The 14,018-nt window shown below is 36.2% G+C and overlaps 1 protein-coding gene across 3 annotated transcripts in view; it reads right to left on the bottom strand.

Moving 5' to 3' along the window:
* ELMOD1 (ELMO/CED-12 domain containing 1) overlaps window positions 1-14,018 on the bottom strand; it is an 86,590-nt gene that overhangs the window by 37,989 nt on the left and 34,583 nt on the right. For 2 of the 3 annotated variants that reach the window (XM_010862825.1, XM_010862824.1), the window contains 4 exons: window positions 8,102-8,247; window positions 7,936-7,964; window positions 6,855-6,952; window positions 2,537-2,666 (listed from right to left, as the gene is read on the bottom strand). In XM_010862825.1, the coding sequence (XP_010861127.1) occupies window positions 2,537-2,666; window positions 6,855-6,952; window positions 7,936-7,964; window positions 8,102-8,247 (403 nt within the window). Of the gene's footprint in view, window positions 1-2,536; window positions 2,667-6,854; window positions 6,953-7,935; window positions 7,965-8,101; window positions 8,286-14,018 lie in introns of all 3 variants that reach the window. The other variant, XM_010862826.1, reaches the window with a different exon arrangement.

Here is a 14,018-nt window from a genome sequence, read left to right as displayed (position 1 = left end):
AATGTTCAAAGCAGCATTATTTACAGTTGCCAGGATACGGAAGCAAACTAAGTGCCCAGCAACAGATAAACAGATAAAGACATGGTATATATATTATACGTACAATGGGATTCAGCCCCATGGACTTGGAGGATATTATGCTAAGTGAAATAAATCAAATAGAGAAAGAAAAATACTACACAATATCACTTACCTATGGAACCTAAAAAAATAAACTAGTAAATAAAACGTTAAACAAGTATCATAGATATAGAGAACTAGTGGTTACCGGTTGAGAGACGGAAGCATGGAGGGGCAAGATAAGGGTAGGGCATTAAGAGGTACAAACTACTATATATAAAATAAGCTATAAGGATATTTTGTAAAGCACAGGAAATATATCCAATATTTTATAAGTAAATGGAGTATAACCTTTGAAAATTATGAATTATTATTTAGAGCGTCTCTGATAGTTCAGTTGGTAAAGAATCCTCCTGCAATGCAGGAGACCTGGGTTCAATCCCTGGGTGGGGAAGATCCCCTGGAGAAGGGAAAGGCTACCCACTCTAGCATTCTGGCCTGGAGAATTCCATGGACTGTATAGTCCATGGGGTCTCAAAGAGCTGGACACAACTGAGCCACTTTCACTTTCACTTTCATTGTGTATAACCTGAAACATAATATTGTACATCAACAGTACCTCTATAAAAAGTTTTTTAAATAAAGTTAATGATGAAAAAAATTAAGATAACGACCATCAAGAATCCACCTGCCAATGCAGGAGACACAGCTTTGATCCCTGGGTTAGGAAGATCCCCTGGAGAAGGAAATGGCAACCTACTCCAGTATTCTTGTCTGGGAAACCCCATGGATAGAGAAGCCCAGCAGGCTACAGTACGCATGGTCACAAAAGAGTCAGACACAACTTAGCTACTAAATAACAACAAAAATCGTCCCCCTGCCTATCTCATATAGTTATGACTATAAAAATAACACTGACATACTCAAATTGTATCATAAAAGTTCTTGATCTGTATCTATGACTTCAATAATTCATTCATTCACTTGTATTTGCTGAAAACCTGTGTGCCAGGACACAAACAACAGATCAACTAAGATGATGTATATCAGGTACCCAAATGTCATTGATTCAGAGGGCATTTTAGTCATTTTAATGAACTGCTCAGGAGCATATGGCCAGTGCGTTAACTACAACATGTCTTTTCTCTTTCATCACCTCTTATTTCCCACCTTTGAGTTCCTTTAATTAAAGTTGACTATCCCTAGCAGAACACAGGAAAAAACTAACCAAAGAGATGAAGCTCAGCCACTAAGTAGCTAAAAGTAAGCAGAGGAGAAAAAGAAGAAACTATTGTTAAGAATAAAACTATTGTTACTTTTAATGACTGACATCAGATCTAGCACTAATTAGTAGGGATAAATGAGTCATCTGCTTAAGCATTTACATACACAAAAATATATACTACGCACAAAATCACAAAAGGATACACTTTTCAAATTATAGTTTCTATTTACATTTTTCAATAAAATAAGTTAAAGCGGCTAAACAAATGTTTTCTTCCAATTTCATTACCGCCATTTTGAATTCTAGGAAAGGACAAAGAAGCACTCCAACTTAAAGAGCATCTATTTTCAGAAATGAATTTATAAAACATTTCAGATGAATAGTTCTAAAGACTTGTCTTCATTTTTTAAAGTTTTATTGATGTGTCATAATATAGTATCAGATCAGATAAGATTTTGAAGATTTTGCTTTGACAGCCCAGAAGGAGTGTTTAAAACTGCATATTATTCTTCAAACAGCTTTAATACACCATATATAAACTTTTACCTATTCTTTAATACTCTCCAAGTTACATGAATAAATAATCCTCATTAAGATCTTCGGTAATTTCCCCAGGGAGCTATTGTGGAAGCAGAAACCAACTTCATCTTCTTTGACGTCTACTAAAAGCCATAAGTGGAAATCCTAGGTCACTCTTTGACTAATGCTATTTCTATTGGTTTTTGACACAGTTAAACAATCTAAGTGAATGTGAAAGTATTATAGTTGCTCAGCTGTGTCTGACTCTTTGCAACCTCATGGACTGTAGCCCACCAGGCTCCTCTGTCCATGAAATTTTCCAGGCAAGAATACTGGAGTGGGTTGTCATTCCCTTCTCCAGGGGATCTTCCCAACCCGGGGATCGAACCCAGGCCTCGTGCATTGCAGGCATATTCCTTATACCATCTGGGCCACCAGGGAAGCTCTAAATAATCTAAACTTGAGCCAAATGTGAGAGGCCATATAAATCACCTCTCATGCCTTTTTAGATTACACATGAAAATTGGCTTTAACTTCTCACATGGATTTTCTACTGAAAAATTTACCTTCAACATCTGAACTAGCAAGAAAAAGTAGGTTTTACCTATTATTTCAGTGTTCGTGTCATATTTACCCTGGTTTCCCCCACATCCAGACCGGTGCCTAGCACACAGTACGGGCTTGACAAACAGCTGACCTAAGTAAAGAACTGAAATGTGTTCAAGGACTGACCTTCAAAAGCATTTCTTCATGTTGGGGATTATCAGAATCGTAGGATTCTCTGCGCAGTTTTTCCACATCTGCAATAAGGTTTCTGTAGCCAACAATTTGCAGAAGGCAAGCCTGAAGAGAGATTCCCAATCTAAGGTGTTAAAAAATAGAAGAAACACATATGAGGAAAAACAAAACATATTCTTTGGCGTTTGTTCACTTAATGTATGTACAATAGGGCTTTTCATATTTATATAATATTTAGGAAATTGCTCAAATAGGATCTAATAGAAGCACAATTTTTAACTGAAACTCCACATGGACGATTGTGGAAGTCAGTTAAAATTTACCTCTCATTCCAGTCTTTTCTTAAGTCAAATTGCAATAATATGGCTTAAAAACATGGGAGCTCTTTATGCAGGTGACTTGAAAGATGTAGAAAATACAGGTGGTCATAGTTTCTTAGGGATCATTTTACTCCCTTAGGTAGATATATCAGAAACTCTTCAGAAGGGTGTGTGTGGGCAGCTATTTAGTGTGAGAGAAAGAAATCGTCCCAGGGGCTTAGGGGTAAGAGAAATTTCAAAACAAATGAAAGCAACAAAAATTAAAACACTTCTGCTTGCAAGCACCCCTGACAGATAAGTCAATGCCAAGAGAAAGAACTCACTACTTTACATTTCCCATTTCATTCGAACCACTCTACTTGTCTGAATGCTTTTTCTTATGCTGAAACCAAATGTGCTTTATTACAAAATGGTTCAAATGCTGTTCTCAGAGAAAATATATTTCCACATTTCCCTGCCACGTCTATAAATTTTAAGACGAATTCTTTCTTCCAGTCTCATCTCCAGGGTCTTATCTCAAATCCCCACTTTCTGCAGTTCCTTCTCATGGGACATGGTTTTCAGATGTTTTACTATCTTGCTCAGTCTTCTCTGAATGTACAGTTTGTTTGATTATCAGTCCCCTTAAAACATATCACTGGAACAAAAATCAACCTGGCAAGCATGACATAGAGATGATCATTATTTCCTGTGATCTGAATGCTGTTTTTCTCTCCTATAACACAAAATGTGAAATAGAGTCTCCTTAAGCAGTCAAATAACATTACGAGTTCATTAAACAGGTGACTAAATAATCACCAAGATCCTGTTTTTCCATAAATTACTGTTACATAAATTACCCTCCTGTATTCATTTGATGGCTGCTAGTTTCCTTATAGTCATTCAACTTTGTGATTCAACAATAGCAATTTCATATGATGCAAGCCAAGAATTACTGCTCAATATACTCTGACTTCTAATTCACTCACTAAATTTAAACATTTTTTGTTGGAATGGGGGGTCATCATAATCACAACGACAGTGTCATAACCATCTTTTTTGAGAGGGAAGAGATGTATAGAGTTTAACTCAAAGTTGAGGGCAATAGAAAATCTTATTTTAGGACTGTATGTTTATTTCAAACACAAAGGGCAGTGTCAGATAACCCAGAACACTAAACTGATATAAAACTGAATGTTCAATTTAAAAAAAAACCTAAATCTGATATTTAAACTTAGGAAAAAGGCACAGTGGTACTCATCACCCAGAAAATCAACAGAGGACAGAGAAGACAGTTAATTTGGAGGAAAGAGGAGAGTGGGAAAAATAAAAAAGAGAACAAGGGAGCCAATTCAATTTTACAGTAGTAATTCTTACCACCACCATAAGTGGCACCTGAAAAAATGTATAAAACAAAGTAAGGTTAATAGTAGTGATGGCTTGATAGATTACATGGTAATTCCCCCAGCTCTATTTCTTGATTTTTTTTCCAGAAAATTATTTAATTTTTTAAAGATCACATTTTGTCAATGTCAAACTGGAAAAAAAAAACACTAAAATTCATATTCGGCTGTAAAATACAATCTATTGGGTCAGGGTCTAACCATAACCCTAAACGCTAACCCTAACCCTAATTTCTGCATTGTTGAAATTTGCCATTTGATATTGGAATACAGTCTTAAATAAATGTGGCCATGTTATACATCATTTTAATGCACATTTCTTGCTTTACGTTTTTTGCTAATGACTTATTAGATGCTTTTTATTTTAAATTTATTTGACACTGTGGAAATGATGTTTAGGCAAAAAGCAAATCTGAACAATTTTCTCATTCGAGTTTAAATGGATTGTAAAGCAATGGAGACAACTCACTGCATTTGGCCCAGGAACTGCTAATGAACATACAGTGCAGTGGTGGTTCAAGAAGTTTTGCAAAGAAGATGAGAGCCTTGGAACTGAGGAGCGCAATGGTCAGTCACTGGAAGCTGACAATGACCAACTGAGAGCAATCGTCGAAGCTGACCCTTTTAACACAAGAAGTTGGCGAAGAACTCAACATCAACCATTTTATGGTCATTCAGGATTTGAAGCAAATTGGAAAGGTGAATAAGCTCGATAAGTGGATACCTCATGAACTGACTGCAAATCAAAAATTGTCATTTTGAAGTGTTTTATTCTATGTAACAACAGCAAAGCTTTTCTTGATTGGATTGTGATGTGTGATGAAAGTGGATTTTATATGACAACTGGCAACAACCAGTTCAATGGCTGAACCAGAAGAAGCTACAAAGCACTTCTCACAGGCAAACTTGCATGAAAAAAAGGTCATGATCACTGTTTGACGGTCTGCTGCTGATCTGATCCACTACAGCTTTCTGAATCCCGGCGAAACCATTACATCTGAGAAGTATGCTCAGCAAACTGAAGATTTGCACCGAAAACTGCAATGCCTGCAACCAGCACTGGCCTACAGAAAGGGCCCAATTCTCCACGACAATGCCCAACCACATGTTGCACAACCAAGACCTCAAAAGTTGAACAAACTGGGCTACGAAGTTCTGCTTATCCACTATGTTCACCTGACCTCTCAAAGTAAACTACTACTTTTTCAAGCAACTCAACAACTTTTTGCAAGGAAAACGCTTCTACAATCAGCAGGAGGCAGAAAATGCTTTCCAAGGGTTTGTCAAATCCCAAAGCATGGGTTTGTATGCTATAGGAATAAACAAACATTTCTCATTGGCAAAAATGTGTTGATTGTAATGGTTCCTATTTTGATTAATGAAGCTGTGTTTGAGCCCAGTTATAATGATTTAAAATTCACGGTCCAAAACCACAATTAAATACTACCTATAAAAGTTTTTTCTTCCTAAAGGAAATAAAAAGAATAGATGGTAAGGAAACACTTCTGAATGAAATATATAACTTTCATAAAAGAGACAGAAAAGATTTGCTATTAAATCTAACCCAATCTCTATAGGTCTAATATATCTCTCATGCCTAATTGTAATCTTAAATTTTAAATGAATTGCATTCTTACCACTATTTCAGAGAAATAAGTCAGTAGGTTTCAAAAAGACATTTACTATATAATTAAATCATATTTAATAAAGCTGAATAAGGGAAAGCAGCTAATTAGCTGAAGCATCTGCAGAAGAATGCTATGGATACCATGTGGAAATGGAGTTTTGTGATGAGCAATTATCTAGTACCTGGAATCCCTCCAACATAAAAGACCTATGCTAAGTGCACTCTGAATGTAACATCTGAAGTTCTTAAGTATGCACATCTAAAAGACAGTTTGACTGTTACCTACCTAAACTGTATCTGACTGTATCTGCATACAGAATTTATTCTACCCAATATCCTTAGACTAAAATTTTACAGAAAAATTCCTGTACCCAATGGAAAATATAAAGCTAATTTTAAATATCATATACATTTCCAAATGCATTTTAATACTTCCAAGATAAGACAACTAATTACAAAATTCTAAAGTCTTCATATAAAAGTCATCTCTCCTCCCACACATGTCTGTCTTCTTCACAAGCAGGTAATAACTGTCTCCAAGATTAACAGTCTGTCATGAACTGAAGAAATATTCTTCATAGAGCAGAGTCAGCTCAGGCACATTTACAATTTGTACATTTACTGTTAATGTAAAACATAGGCAGCATATGGAGTGACTGTTGATGGATGGGCACCCTTTATTTCATCTTCTGATATCAAGGGCGTCCATCAGATTTCTTACATTCATTGCACCTCAAAGCATAAACATAAATCACAACAGAATTACAAAGTTGCTGCTATTTACAAAAATGAAAAAGGCATCTTTTTTCTTTATTTTTCACCTGAAAGTCAAAACATGCAGATAATTATCTGGGGCAGAGAAAGGACAGAGAGAGAGAGAAAGCGTGTGTGAGAAAGTATTTAGAAACAGCATATTTAGAAATACTAAGTATGTGGCATGTGACTTCTGTTTTATATTTATAACATGATGAACATATTCTTACTGTGGATTTATGTCGGGGTTAATTTTTTTCAGTTCCATGATGTCGTCTATAGTTTTTTCAATAGCATCAGGATGAACACTCACTGAAGTCTGTAATAGCTAGAAAACAAGTTTAAATCAGTTCCCTTGTCATGAACACTAGTATCTTAAGTGGGGTCTAATTAAATTGGGGCTTCAAATATTTGTTTAAAGCTTAAAAACAAAAATTCATGTAGTCTTTAAATTCTAGTAAATTTGGTGTTTTTCTGAATAAGGTAATAAACATAAAACAAAAATACATAAGCTTGTTTTTTTTACCACTTCCATCTGTTTCAAGTTACTCACATAGAAATATTATATTTTCTTTTTCTCACTGAATACACATGGTTTCCATTGTTAATGAGTATATGTCTATGACTGTGTGAAGTACATAGGAGATACAGTCTTAAGGATGTCAAAGTTAAATATTCAAGAATCTTAAGAAACAAATTTTTCTTTCTTATGCGGGTGCTTAACTATGTGCTAGAAATGCTAGCATAGTGGCTTGGAAAATCTTGAGTATAAAGTTAAATGATTTGGATATTGAGGAAGTAGCAGAGAGATAACACTTCTCTTATTTCCATGGAATATTTATGATTTGGAATGAGATATAAAAAGGGATGAATTCAACAATGAAGTAATATGTGCAGCATAAATCTGTCTGGAAATTCATGAGTACCTGCTTTTAGATAAAAAGCACAGTGGTTTGTGATGGGAAAAAATTCTTTCTTCTCAGTTTGCCTTAGTATACATGTGCTCAGTCGCTCAGTTGTGTCCACCTCTTCGTGACTGCATGGACTGTAGCCTGCCAGGCTCCTCTGTCCATGGGATTTCCCAGGCAAGAATACTAGAGGGGGTTGCTATTTCTTTCTCCAGGCAATATTCCTGACCCAGGGATTGAACCTGGGTCTCCTGCATTGCAGGCAGACTCTCTACCATCTGAGCCACCAGGGAAGCCCATAGCCAGAGGTATATTTTGTTTCTTAAAATTTTTACTTTTGGATGATTGGAGGTAAGCCTCCAAGTGAGAAGTTGCTGAAAAATACAGAAACAATTTTACTTACCTTACTTTTTGAATCTCTCAGTGATGTTTCTGGAAAAGAGATAATTTTAAAAGCTATTCAAATATTATCTTTTACAAGTGGTTTACAATTATTGTACTGAAATATAACACTGTATCCTCAATTACAGAAAGTCTACATTGTGCTTACTTCTTTGTTTCATGCTTACCAATTTTCATGGTTCTAGAAGCTCCAGGCTTGGTATTATAACAGATTCGTTGCAGTTCACATCTTCCAGTCAGTTTTCTCATTACAAATTTCAGGCAACGCCACAAAAATTTACAATAAAAAAACAGGCACACCTGGATCAGCATTCTGTCAAAAATAAAAGACAGCACTCTTCCAACGGAACTCTGGAAGAGAATAGAAAGCAGCCACCACCAGCAAGCAACAAGCCCAGAAGAAAACCAACCATTAGACTTCTTGGGTTCACACGCATATTTCATTATTTCAATCCCATGTTACTTTATTTGAGGTAGCTACAAAATCCATCATCAGGAGTGAAGCCCTAGGTCTGTAAGGACATACCTACTATGACAGCAAGCTCCAGAATGCCTATTCTAGTCAATTTGATACACCAACAGAGGGTGAAGCATGGGAATCCTTTCTTTTCCTACCTTTGGCTAAAAATATTTTTTAAAACAAATCAGTACCTTGAATACAGAACCCTTGTGTTTTAGAAGCTGTCTCTCCTATAGCCATGGGGAAGAACATGCTACAGCAACTCTCATCTTCTGCCTCCATGAATAGCCTCTCAACTCATCCTAGTAAATTTCCAGTTTTTCCTTGGTGCCTTTTTTGGCTGCTGTTTATTTCTTCCCTTGCTCCCATTTTTCTCCTTTCCTCTGCTTTTGTTTTGGTACTATTGTCCTCTTTAAGGCTCAATTGTGTGGCCACCTGTCTTTTCTGCTGACCAATCCCAATACTTCTTGGATGTGCCAGAATGCCTCCTTATCAGCTCACTGAACAAGCATGTTGACCTTTGGTTCTCCAACATTCTCTGATTTAAACTTTCCAAAACTCCCCCTCTTGACAAGTTTGTTCCGGGCTCCTGCTAAACAAAGTCTTCTTCATTGTACACCCTATCTCACTCCAATAAAGTATTGGAACTATACTTTAGGGGACAAACTATAAAATATATCGTCACCAATCATGTACTTATCCACAATGTCTCTGGCACATGTGAATTTGCATTTTATGGCAACTTTTAGTTTTTAATACAAGTCTACATATTTAATATGTGAATCTACATATTTACATATTTAATATGTAAGTCCACATATTTAGTTTTTAATATGTCTACTACTTCATGATACTGTTAGGAGTCTCAAATGACTCAGGCTATAGAGGTAAAGATTTATTATCCAGGAACTTGTATTCAACTCATCTTCTTTGAATACTAGAGTTTCCCTAGAAGGTAGAGTTGTTTTCCTAAAAGGCAGAATTATTTATAATACTTCTTATTGGTGTCATTTCTAAAAGATATTTTTCTCACACGTTCACTAATTTCCTCCAATTCTAACATAAGGTGATCCAGGGTCATTCAGATGAATTAGTGTAGTTAACTAATTAATTAGTGTAGTTAAGCCTCTGTGATGTGATGATTCCCTGATTTGAACAAATACCTTAATTGTGTTCCTTTGTTCAATTGCTCTGGCTCCAATACTTCGAACAGCTTAAGTTAAAAACAACAATTCCAACAAACTAACTTGTACAAAAGCATGAAGTTTATATCATATAAATGCAAAGGGAACAGAGGAAACATATAAGTAACCAAAACCGCTACACTAAAATATGAGAGAATCCTTTGTAGATAATAAAATTGGATTCTAGAGTACCTAATAACATAAAATATCCAAAGAACATGTATGGAATAATATATCTTTTCTTATAATAAATAAAACAAAAAATTTAATGATGATACACAAACAAGGAGAAACAGATTGGCAGGATATTCAACAAAAAGGTTAACAGAGGTTTGTCTGGGTAATAGAATTATGAGTAATTTTTACTTGCTTTTCTGGTTAAGTAATTTTCTTTTTTAATATGTATATATTATTTTAAGAAAAAAGAAAAGTTATAACAGTGATCACCAAAAATCACTACAAACAAGTAGATATAAAATTTCTATATGAAGTCAGATTCTACTGAAAGACAAAAAAATGGATTTACTGTGTTGTGAAGTCTGCAATTCAACTGTTTTAGTCAAATATGTTCTAAGATCTGTTAAGATTTAGATTACCAGCTTCTAAAAAACGTAACCCTGAAAATAATTAATGGAACATTTTAATTAGATGAGTAAGAAATTATACACAACTTCAACTCGCTCTCTTGAAAAAATTTTCTATTTTTCCAACTATTGGATAGCTATGACAGAAGAAAAGATTGAGCAATATCCTTATTAACTGGTTATCAGCCAAATGGTAATGATATTAATAACTGGTTGGCATTAATCCTATTACTAAGTCAAAAATAAAGCTTTCCATGATATCTGCCCTTATGGTACCCATGTGCTACTTCCTGTAAAGTCTGTCTAGCATGTGGGCCGGCTGCTCAGATGAAGCCTCTTTTAAGTCTGTACATTAGGACTGCATAATAATCAGGTTCTTGTAGTACTAAATCTGCCTAGAGAAAAGATTCTAATTACTGTTTAAGGAGTATCTTTGTATTCACCCTATTTAGGTACAAGCCAATTAAGTTAAACTGCAGAAAATTTCCCCCATGCAAATTCTTCATCAGATCTATACAAAGATGTGGCTTGAGACCTAGAGGTGTCCTTCTAGGTGGCAGGAAGCAGTCAGATGTAGAGAGGCTTATAGCCCATCTATGATTTCTCCCACTGGCCTCCTTGCATATGAGAAGAAAATGCCTGGGGAATTATTTTGCATCAGACAATCTTACACAAAAGGAGAGAAAAGATATCATGTTCTATGCATTTCTTTTTTTCAGTTCTCCTGAGGATATTCACACAGTCAAAGACAACAACATCTGGTGGAAACCCACAATGAGGGGTTAAAGATGATGTCTCATTTCTTAGGGCTCACTGGCTCTGTAAAGTACATCACAACTCTCTCATATAATCACAGGAAGAATATCACAAATCATGAAAGAGAAATGCTCCTTTCAGTTGTGAAAGTGTTAGTCACTCAGTTGTGTCTGACTCTGTGACCACATGGGCTGCAGTCTGTTAGACTCCTCTGTCCATTAATTCTCCAGGCAGCAATACTGGAGTAGGTATCCATTCCCTTTTCCAGGGGATCTTCCAGATCCAGAGATTGAACCTGGGTCTCCTGCATTACAGGCACTGACTTTTATACACTGCTTCCTTACCCTTTCATAATTTCTGGGCTGATAGTCCAATTATGTTATTTATCCATACTATTCAGGATATATTTTTATTTTTTCCCCTTGTTTTTCTAATTGGCCAACATGCCCATAAATATTTCATTAAGCAACCAGCTTGTTATGGTAGGCACTGTACTTTCTTTGTATGTGAGGTATTTTCCAGCCAGTCATCAGATCAAACCATGTTTTGCCAGATACTATTTATTTTGCATTTAGATCATAAACCTAAGGCATGGTCAGAGAAGGAAACATCAGTGCTACCTCTTAATTTGGAAGTCTTATTTTGATGAGAACAAGTACCCAAGTTGCTTCCTCATGAAAGGACCAGATCAGCAAAACCTCCATATGAGCACCTCAGGATGGCTGTTCCTCATCATCAAATGCTACCTACCAGGAGATCATTCCTTAAATGTTTGAATCTATTTCAGTGTGTTAATTATAAAGTTTGTGGGAAAACTGCTTAAGGTCCAGAGAACAATAAAAATGATTAAATATTTGGGAAGAATGTTAAAGTCGTTTGTCATGTTTACCCTGAAAAGGAAGAAATTAAGAAGTGGATCTTTAAATGCTCTTAAGAGATCCAACCTTAAGAGATCTCCTACATTCTGAAGGAGATTAGGCCTGGGAAGGAATTCCTTCTTTGAAAGGAATGATGCTAAAGCTGAAACTCTAGTACTTTGGCCACCTCATGCGAAGAGTTGACTCATTGGAAAAGACTCTGATGCTGGGAGGGATTGGGGGCAGGAGAAGAAGGGGATGACAGAGGATGAGATGGCTGGATGGCATCACTGACTCGATGGACTTGAGTCTGAGTGAACTCTGGGAGTTGGTGATGGACAGGGAGGCCTGGAGTGCTGCGATTCATGGGGTTGCAAAGAGTTGGACATGACTGAGCAACTGAACTGAACTGAACTGAAGCTAATCAGTAGTTGGTTTAGGAAAAAAGAAAGAAAGGAAGGAGGGAGAAAGGGAGAAAGGTGTGTCCCTTTCCATTCTGTGTTTAGGAATAGGAACTTTTGGATTTATAGTACTTTTCCTTCTTTTAATTTTATCTCCTTTCTGACCGCATGCTTGGAATGAAGGCATCTCAAATATACCTATGTGGCAGATCCCATTTGCTTTCTTTAATCCTATCCTTCTGTTCCTATTCTTAGAAGAATTACTGCCATATATTCTTTACCACCTGAACCCTATGTTCAGAGGGTTTAAAGCGCAGCTTGTTTTGTTATTTCCTAACTTGAATCATCAAACCAACAGTCTTAGTTTTATTTAGGAAGATAGTTTGATTTATTCTTCATAACACTATCCTTAGTTTTCTTAGTTCTTATGGAAGATTCTCAAATCACTACTGTAAAGCTCTGCTATATTGTATAGGAATTTAACAATCAAATTCTCAAGACTAAAAAAAGAAAATACTGTCACATCTCCTGTTCTTTCATATGTGTGTGCTTTTGTGTGTGTGTGTGTTTGCCACGCTGCATGGCTTGCTGGATCATAGTTCTCTGCCCAGGAATTGAACCAAGGCCCACACTCAAAGCACAGAGTCCTAACCGCTGGCTTGTCAGGGAATTCCCACCATCTCCTATTTTTAATAACTATATGTACAGATAGCAGGTTTTTTGTGTTTGTTTCTCTTTTTTCAATCACAGCTTCTTGATCATGTTCCAAAAGGAACTACTGCAGTTTCAAAGATGAATGCCTTGCTTAAGCACTGGAAGAATCTGATTTAACATAAGAGCTACTTATACAGTCTTATACAGGGCCCAGGGTTCATGTCCCTGTCCAGGAACAAAAAGTGAATAAATACACAAGAGCTACTTACTCATATTCTATTTCCAACATTTTCTGTTACTGTTATTTACTAATATGCTGCAGAGTGAAGTTTATGGCTGAATTCACAGCAATGTCCTTCCATAAGGCAAAAATGATCACTTTTATCATTTAACATTCATCCCCTAGTTTGCACAAGAATAGCCACCCAATGTAAATTATTCAAAATGAATCCTATCTCTACCAAATAAAAGTGAGCTCCTGTCTCGTGCGTCTTTGTTAGGGGAATCCATTCAGCAGTGATAAGGCCTTGAAAACAGGAGATGTACCTAGGACCCTGTGGTCTCCTGTTTGTGGGGTGGGGGTGTGGTACCTGTACACTACTCCATCATCTTAAATTTGTGACTCTGATATCTTCTTTTGAAACAGGAAGAGAAAAGTAGCTTATTTTGAACAGTTTCAATGAATTTGCTACTGAAAGTTAATTCTTGCTTGAAGGAATCCTATAATAAACAAGAAATACACTACTGGTGAGGAAAGACACATACAAAATAATCACAATTCTTGGATCAAAACAACTTTCTTAAATGAAATACTTTCATCTGAATGGCCATAAAGAACAGCAGACTACTGAATGTTTCCAACATCACATGTACTTTCTGAAATGACATTTTAAAAATTTTTAGTTGCTCTATTGAAGTTCCCAATTAGGAGCACTGGCAGTCAGGTGGAAATTAACTCATCAACAGGTATTTGGCCTAGTAAATGGGTCCTTCTAAATAATGAGAATCCATAGGAAAAGAGGCTCTGGAGGACTTGATACATGGATTAGAAATGTGAAATCATACAAATAAACCATTTGTGGGCCTCTAGAGAAACAAGATTATCTCCCTCACATTAAGCAGCAGTGAGGCAGTGTGCAGCCCCTTGGATGGAATTCCATCATTCTTTTTTTTTTTTTTTGCCTTGTG

This window comes from Bison bison, unplaced genomic scaffold (genome assembly GCF_000754665.1).
Source record: "Bison bison bison isolate TAMUID 2011002044 unplaced genomic scaffold, Bison_UMD1.0 scf7180017864485, whole genome shotgun sequence".
NCBI lineage: Eukaryota > Metazoa > Chordata > Mammalia > Artiodactyla > Bovidae > Bison > Bison bison.
The sequence above is the reverse complement of the archived record's forward strand: the minus strand, read 5'-3'. Positions and strand labels throughout refer to the sequence as shown.